Genomic DNA, 9,215 nt, shown 5'->3' on the forward strand with positions numbered 1-9,215 from the left:
GTGATTGTTCTTTTTGGGATTTCTTTCATTGTCAAGTTGTTTTCATAAACATGCTTGGTAAGGCCAATGAGCTAGACACAAATGCATGCTTATTTCTAAGCAGGTTTGGAGTGCAACAGTTATACTGTATCTTGTATACATCACATGCATCTTTACCAAGGTGACCATATTCATTAACCACAAACAACTGTACACTACTAACATACTACTTAAATTTGTTTTCCTGGGGCAAATACCCAGGGTCACATACAGTTAACATGCAGTAGACAAAGCGATTTGTGCAGCGATTTGTGCAGCAACATTTTCTTCCTTTCTTACCTCTCGGGAACACTGGTTTTAATAATGTATCAACAAAAAGTTCTGATTTGTTGACTGTAAACCTACATGTAAAGAGTTCTTCTGACTAATGACCAGGTCTCCTTGCCAACCAGCAGACAATAGAGGAAGTGAACACAGAAGGGGACCGCCCACTTCACATTTCACTGGGCCATGAAAGCAAGCCTTCTGCTCTCTGCGGTCTGTAGGGAGTGGAGAACAAAGCAATAAACCAAGTTCCTGGTTTCACTCTCACGGGTGCTGGCTGTGTAAGGTGAGCTAAAACTATTTTCTGAATGTTAACTGTGAAAATAAAATGGTAGGGTATAGGGAAGGTCAAAAACACAGTCGAAAGATAACGTATTAATGAAACACCATGTGTGCTTAATATTTCAGTTGCCCTCTACTTAGTTTCAGAAGGCAGGTGCATTGGTATTGTTCCGGTTCCAACCACATTTTATTGTCGTGCACGCATACTGTATATTTTGCAGATGGTATTGCAGGTGCAGCGAAATGCTTATGTTTCTAGCTTCGTCAGTGCTGTATACATAACACTAATTTAAATGAAGAAATATCAGAACGAGCAATGTCAGAGACCGGAATATAACTTTTGAACAGTAGTGTATATATATTATAAACAGTAGTAAAAAATGGTAGGGTGATGGAGGAGTGATGGTTGCTGATAATGGGCCTCTGTAAGCCTATGTAGATATTCCATTAAAAAATCAGTAGTTTCCAGCTACAATAGTCATTTACAACATTAACAATGTCTATACTGTATTTCTGATCAATTTTATGTTATTTTAATGGCCACATTTTTTTGCTTTTCTTTAAAAAACAAGGACATTTCTAAGTGACTTAAAATGTCCTTGTTTGTTTTCTTTAAAAAGCAATTTTTTTGTCCATTAAAATAACATAAAATGTATCTTAAATACAGTATAGACATTGTTAATGACTATTGTAGCTGGAAACAACTGATTTTTTATGGAATATCTACATTTAATTTTGCCTTTATTTTACTAGGCAAGTCAGTTAAGAACAAATTCTTATTTTCAATGACCGCCAAGGAATAGTGGGTTAACTGCCTGTTCAGGGGCAGAACGACAATTTGTACCTTGTCAGCTCGGGGATTCGATCTTGAAACCTTTCGGTTACTAGTCCAACGCTCTAACCACTCTGTCGCCCCATAGGTGAACAGAGGCCCATTATCAGCAACCATCACTCCTGTGTTCCAATGACAGACGCCTCACAAGTCCTCAACTGGCAGCTTCATTAAATAGTACCCGCAAAACACCAGTCTCAACGTCAACAGTGAAGAGACAATTCCAGGATGCTGGCCTTCTAGGCAGAGTTACAAAGAAAAAGCCATATCTCTGTCCAGTGTCTGAGTTATTTTGCCCATTTTAATCTTTTTTTTATTGGCTTATCTGAGATATGTCTTTTTCTTTGCATCTCTGCCTAGAAGGCCAGCATCCCGGAGTCGCCTCTTCACTGTTGACGTTGAGACTGGTATATATATATACTGTATGTATATAATGGTGTGTATGGGCAGTATATGAATAGGAAAGGTGTGTGCATCAGTAGGTATATAGAATGAGCCTTGACTGGAATACAGTATATACATATGAAGTAGGTAAAATGTTATGTAGACATTATTAAAGTACCCAGTGTTCAATGACTATGTACATAGGGCAACAGTCTCTAAGGTGAAGGGTTGGTGGTAGCTGGCTAGTAAGTGACTAAGTTCAGGGCAGGGTACTGCGCGGAGACCGGCTAGTGGTGATAGAAGCTGTTTTTTAGTCTCTATGTCCCAGCTTTGATGCACCTGTACTGTCTCCGTCTTCGAGCTGGTAGTTTTTTTTATACTGTAGACTCTCATTTAGTTATTATGATGCTAATTCTTTAGTGGGCTGAAAGAGGTGCGATTCTGCCTACCTTGGTCAAATACACATGTGCTGTAACATTTTGCTAATACAAAGGCACAGCAGGACAACCTGAATACAATGACAAAACATGGGTCGTCACCAACGTTTCCTCCAAACTACCCGCGTACAGTAACACGTGACTGCTGCGCAGCTCCCCTGGGACTACTGCGCAGAAGAAATACAGCCCACTGAGAGAAGAACGAGATTGAATTTTGCTCAACTTTCTCGAGTTTTCCATGTTAGTTAACACTATCAGCGTTTGCGTTACTGTGGAAATGGTGATCGAATCAACGCAATATTAGCCACTTTCAATGCAAGATATTGCATTGTAGGCAGAACGCAACAGGGTAGGATTATATTGCATTGACAGGCATGGTCTCATCTCGTAAAGTACGCAGACGGGTGCGGCATAACCAATCAGAGCTGCAGTAAACCTATATGCAAATAGACCATTGCCATATATTTTTATTTTTTTATTTTACCTTTATTTAACTAGGCAAGTCAGTTAATAACAAATTCTTATTTTCAATGACGGCCTAGGAACAGTGGGTTAACTGATTTGTGGGTTAACAGTGGGTTAACGACAGATTTGTACCTTGTCAGCTCGGGGGTATGGATCCATGCCATTTGCTTTGATCTGGACTTTACAGCTGTGGTCGTGAGTAGATGTGCTTCTTTTGCGATTAAAGCAAGAGCTGCATGTGGCCACCTGTGCACATTTTTGTTCATATCCTTTGCTAGTTTGTTATTAGCCCAGTTATAGATAATGTGTAGTCAGCAATAGGGGAGTGATTTTTTTCCTACAAGAGCCCAACATGTGTACCTTTTCTAGACATTTTTGAAAAGTGAGTCAGGTAAAGAGCTTTTTTTATGTGTTAAAGGGGCAGTGTTGTATTTTGAGACAGGCTTGAATAAGCTAAGTAGCCAGTAGGCAGATGTTAGCATAATTTGTCTGATTCTCTGTAATAATGGTATGGGAATAGTAACGCATTTGATTTTGTAAAGTGGTTTCTTGCATCAAACAACCTCATTTTCAGTTACCTCCTTGTCTGAAGGACAAGTGGATAAACAGGTTAATGTCGAGCCCTGACAGTTTTTTTCTTCAAAAGTCTCATGTAGGCCTACATTGAAAACCACACATTGGCTGCTACTGTAGGCTGAATGATAGAACAGCTGTTTCCATGTTAAAATGTTATGGGATGCATTGTTTGATGTCCATTGTTTTTGATGGTAGGCCACTCTGATAGGCCTACATTACAATCAAATAGCCACAGTAGCCTACTTGGCCACTGTTAAAACTGTAACTTAAAGAGGGTACAGCCTCAGTGGTCACAGTAAACGCGCGCTGGAAGTTGCACAGAATTTTCACAACGTTTGAGCTCAGCAGACCAGAAATTTGCTCAGTGCCTAAAACATTTTAAGAGAACATTGGTTGTGACTCATATGTATGGTATCCTTTTTGGACTGTGAAAAATAGAACAAGTACAGGCTTGTGTTGTTTCTATATTAGAACACACAGCCTGAGGGACTTGATTGGTCAACACTGTATACACAGCTGTTTTTTGGGGGGGGATCCTTATAATACATGTCTTTATTATGTTGTTCACTATAGGACCAAAGAGAACATGATGGCCATTGATCACAGACTTTCTCTACCCCTGGCAAGTTTTATTATGGCCATTTCCTTGACTACAACTACAACTCTGACAAGCTCTTCTGAGAGAGGAAATAATGCCACTGTCGCAAATATCCGTTTGGTTACTGCAATCACAGAGACAATGGCGCCAAACCAGACCTACACCACAGCCATGTCAACTCCTTCAAATGTCACTGTTGACAGTGCTCTCTCTACTACAAGTTACCATAACTCAAGTCAGAACAGCACTGGAACAACAACTCACAATGCTGTGCAGGACAACTCAACAACCACAACAGCACTGGCTGTGAGCTCAAACACAACCACTGAGTCAACACCATCAGCTTTGGCCCCTACAGCTAATGCTACATCTGCAGCCATTACAGTCCCAGGTATTGTCCCCTCCACTGCACCAACCACCCAAGCAGCCAAGACCACTGAAAACCAAAACAGTACATCAACTATCCCACCACAACAATCCACTAAGAATCTTCCTCAAACCACAAATGCCGCCATGTCGATGACAACCGCAACACATAATGTGACACAAGGTAACTGCTGCTGGTTGATATGTCTGTCTTTAAAGATGATTAGTTATGATGCAACACAAATGTAAGTGAATTTAAATTATTCACATCTTTCCTGGTTTATTCAACAGGTTTTGGACTAGACAATTCAGAAAAAGGCATGACGGTTTTCTTCAGTGTTGTGCTTGGGGTGTTTGTTTTGGGAATATTTATGTACATGTTGAATAGATGGAACCAGATGAGGCAATACTCACATCGACCTCTCCATAACAACTCTGAGGCCGAAGGTAAGAGAATTCATACATCATGTTCTCATTAGATCTTTTTTCAATATCTCAAATGCATTTTGTCAGTCTCACTAAGATGTAGACACATTGACAGTGCATGCAGGCTCCAAATGAATAATACATGAGTTTCATTCTTGTGTAGTACATTAATATATGTTTTATTACAGCTGACACATGTGTGCTACTGTAGTGAATGTTACATTGGTTCTTACAGCTCTACTCAATTCATTTTCAGTGGGTGGATCCCTAGCAGCAGACGACACACTTGTAATTTCAGGAGGACTCTACGATGGTTCACAAATCTATAATCCAACTATGACAACTACTGATATGACGGAGGATGAGTTCAATTTTGATAACCGTCTACATGTGTCCCAGCGATCACAGTTCCGCCTGGAGTTCTTAACTGAAGAACGAGAGAGCTCCCCAGGCTATGAGGCCTCTACCTTTCATACTTTTCAGCCAATTGATGATGATTTTTAATGTCAAATCTAGCTTCTTCTTTTTTTACTCCAGTTTGTAAATGATGTCCAAACTAGCCAATGGGCTTTTTTTAAACATCACTTTAACAATTGCATTGTTTATACTGTTGAAGTCGGAAGTTTACATACACTTAGGTTGGAGTCATTCAAACTTTTTCAACCACTCCACAAATTTCTTGTTAACAAACTATAGTTTTGGAAGTTGGTTAGAACATGTACTTTGTGCATGACACAAGTAATTTTTCCAACAATTGTTTACAGACAAATTATTTCACTTATAATTCACTGTATCACAATTCCAGTGGGTCAGAAGTTTACATTAATTACACTAATTTGACTGTGCCTTTAAACAGCTTGGAAAATTCCAGAAAATGATGTCATGGATTTAGAAGCTTCTGATAGGCTAATTGACATCATTTGAGTCAATTGGAGGTGTACCTGCGGAGGTATTTCAAGGCCTACCTTCAAACTCAGTGCCTCTTTGTTTAACATCATGGGAAATGTAAAATAAATCAGCCAGGACCTTGTGAAGATGCTGGAGGAAACAGGCACAAAAGTATCTGTAGCCACAGTAAAACGAGTCCTATGTCGACATAACCTAAAAGGCCGCTCAGCAAGGAAGAAGCCACTGCTCCCAAACCACAATAAAAAGCCAGACTATGGTTTGCAACTGCACATGGAGACAAAGATCATACTTTTTGGAGAAATGTCCTCTTGTCTAATGAAACAAAAATAGAACTGTTTGGCCATAATGACCATCATTATGTTTGGTGGAAAAAGGGGGAGGCTTGCAAGCTGAAGAACACCATCCCAACCAATAAGCACATGTTGTGGGGGTGCTTTGCTGCAGGAGGAACTGGTGCACTTCACAAAATATATGGCATCATGAGGGAGGAAATTTACATTTACATTACATTTAAGTCATTTAGCAGACGCTCTTATCCAGAGCGACTTACAAATTTACGTGGATATATTGAAACAACATCTCAAGACATCAGTCAGGAAGTTAAAGCTTGGTCGCAAATGGGTCTTCCAAATGGACAATGACCCCAAGCATACTTCTAAAGTTGTGGCAAAATGTCTTAAGGACAACAAAGTCAAGGTATTGGAGTGGCTATCACAAAGCCCTGACCTCAATTATATATCAAATCTGTGGGCAGAAATGAAAAAGTGTGTGCGAGCAAGGAGGCCTACAAACCTGACTCGGTTACACTAGCTCTATCAGGAGAAATGGGCCAACATTCACCCAACTTATTGTGGGAAGCTTGTGGAAGGCTACCCGAAACGTTTGACCCAAGCTAAACAATTTAAAGGCAATGCTACCAAATACTAATTGAGTGTATGTAAACTTCTGACCCACTGGGAATGTGATGAAAGAAATGAAATCTGAAAAATTATTCTCTCTACTATTATTCTGACATTTCGCATTCTTAAAATAAGTGACCTAAAACAGGGAATATTTACTAGGATTAAATGTCAGGAATTGTGAAAAACTGAGGTTAAATGTATTTGTGCATGTAAACTTCATACTTCAACTGTATACATTTTTTGTATGTATATTATTTGTATTTTTTCTTCTTAGTACTTTTGTCACCCTACCATTCCATCTCTACCCTAATTGGATTCAGCTAATGGACAACAATACTTATACCGCTACTTACAGTTATTTCGCTCTATGATACCTGTAGTTAAATAATTATATATATATTCCTAACTTCCTCTTTCTTCAAGTGTTGGATTTTCACCCACAGCGGCCAATCCATTATTCATTCTGATCTTAACTCCATTGCTCCGATGTCCACAGATTAACCCATCTTTCCCAGTATAATGGCATTTTTCTATTTTACAATTCATCCCTTCATTTTACTATGATGTCTTACGAAGGGTCCTGTACTGTATACTTTACCTAGGAGTATAATGATACTTCGCATTGACTGATTGTGGTTTTTCAGATTCCCTAACAATGTAGGTTGCAGGTCCTGCTGAACACAGACATTAAGACTGAACAACCATTCCTGGGCCTGACTCCAAAATCGAGCCACCAATGGACTGTACCATAAAATATGTTCTATTGATTCTGTGTCCTCATGACAGTCTGCACAAGGCTGACTGTTCAATGCCCAATATATTGAGGATTCATTTTGTAGCAAGTATTTTATACTATAGCTTAAATTTAAAATAATTGATTGAAGTGTCAATTGTTGTTTTATATATCAATTCATAGATCCGATGCCAAGGTATTGAGCCATCAAAAGCCTGTTCTATATATAATATAATAATATATGCCATTTAGCAGACGCTTTTATCCAAAACGACTTACAGTCATGTGTGCATACATTCTACGTATGGGTGGTCCCGGGAATCGAACCCACTATCCTGGCGTTACAAGCGCCATGCTCTACCAACTGTGCTACAGAAGGACCACTGTTCTCATATGACTTGAATTTTATACGGTATTGCTGTCAAACACTTTGACTGATACATTTTTCGATTTACACTACTCATTTTAAACCATTTATGATTTTGAATGGGTGGCAGGCAGATTCATTCTTGGAATTTCTTCAAAAATTAATGGTCTCTTCCCATTTTGTGGCAGTGCTGCAATGAGTTGGTTATACTTTTTGGATTGAGCAAATACCTCCATACACTGTTGTTAGTATGCCTGTGTGACATAAGTTTAGAATTTTCTTTCATGATTTTTTCTGTATCAGTAAATTGGAGTTAATATTATTCTATTATTATTATATTATTTGCTGTAAAATTAGATCTTCCTTTTCTGGAGGATGGAAATGAAATTGTAGCCAACTCTGTAAAAAGGAGGACACTTGAAACTGATTGTACACTAAGTGTACAAAACATGAGGAACATTTGCTTTCTCCGTGACAGTCTGACCAGGTGAATCCAGGTTAAAGTTATGATCCCTTATTAATGTCACCTGTTAAATCCACTTCAATCAGTGTAGATAAACGGGAGGGCACAGGTTAAAGAAGGATTGTTAAGATTTGAGACATGGATTGTGTATGTGTGCCATTTAGAGGGTGAATGGGCAAGACAAAATATTTAAATTCCTTTGAACAGGTTATGGTAGTAGGTGCCAGGCAATCTAGTTTGAGTGTGTCAAGAACTGCAACGCTGCTGGGTTTTTCATGCTCCACAGTTTCCCGTGTGTAACAAGAATGGTCTACAACCCAAAGGACATCTATCCAAGTTGACACAACTGTTGGAAGCATTGGAGTAATCCCTATGGAATGCTTTCGACCACCTTGTCGTCCATGCCCCATGGATTGAGACTGTTCTTAGGACAAAAGGGATTGAAACTCAATATTATGAAGGTGTTCCTTATGTTTTCTACACTCAGTGTATATACAGTGCATTCGGAAAGTATTCAGACCCCTTCACTTTTTACACATTTTGTTACGTTACAGCCTTATACTAAATTTGATTAAATATGTTTTTTTCCTCATCAATCTACACACCATACCCCATAATGACAAAGTGAAAAAAGGTTTTTAGAAATGTTTGTAAATGTATTCAAAATAAAAAAACAGAAATACCTTATTTACATAAGTATTCAGCCTCTTTGCTATGAGACTCAATTGAGCTCAGGTGCATCCTGTTTCCATTGATCATCCTTGAGATGTTTCTACAACTTGACTGGAGTCCACCTGTGGTATGTTAAATTGATTGATTTGGAAAGGCACAAACCTCTCTATTTTAGGTCCCACAGTTGACGGTGCATGCCAGACCAAAAACCAAGCCATGATGTCGAAAGGAATTGTCCTTCGAGCTCCGAGACAGGATTGTGTCCAGGCACAGATCTGCAGCATTGAAGGTGCCCAAGAACACAGTGGCCTCCATCATTTTTAAATGGAAGAAGTTTGGACCCACCAAGGCTCTTCCTAGAGCTGGCCGCCTGGCCAAACTGAACAATCGGGGGAGAAGGGCCTAGAAGGACAACCATCTATGCAGCACTTCACCAATCAGGTCAATCATTGGCCAGACGGAAGCTAGTCCTCACTAAAAGGCAAATGCCAGCATGCTTT

General features: G+C 39.3%; 1 protein-coding gene across 2 annotated transcripts; it reads left to right on the forward strand.

The window, feature by feature from the left end:
* Window positions 1-476: 476 nt before the first annotated feature.
* On the forward strand, window positions 477-8,730 carry si:ch211-105j21.9 (sialomucin core protein 24-like). 2 transcript variants are annotated; one of them, XM_035796248.2, is made up of 4 exons: window positions 477-589; window positions 3,853-4,427; window positions 4,535-4,690; window positions 4,926-8,730. In XM_035796248.2, exons 2-4 carry the CDS (start codon window positions 3,866-3,868, stop codon window positions 5,171-5,173), a joined length of 966 nt encoding a protein of 321 aa, XP_035652141.1. In that variant the 5' UTR covers window positions 477-589; window positions 3,853-3,865; the 3' UTR covers window positions 5,174-8,730. The 2 variants fall into 2 exon arrangements, with proteins under 2 accessions (XP_035652141.1, XP_035652142.1); XM_035796249.2 differs by lacking the exon at window positions 477-589 and adding an exon at window positions 1,678-1,824.
* Window positions 8,731-9,215: the final 485 nt, after the last annotated feature.

The sequence above is a fragment of the Oncorhynchus keta genome, chromosome 21, assembly GCF_023373465.1.
Source record: "Oncorhynchus keta strain PuntledgeMale-10-30-2019 chromosome 21, Oket_V2, whole genome shotgun sequence".
In the NCBI taxonomy this organism is placed as follows: Eukaryota; Metazoa; Chordata; class Actinopteri; order Salmoniformes; family Salmonidae; genus Oncorhynchus; species Oncorhynchus keta.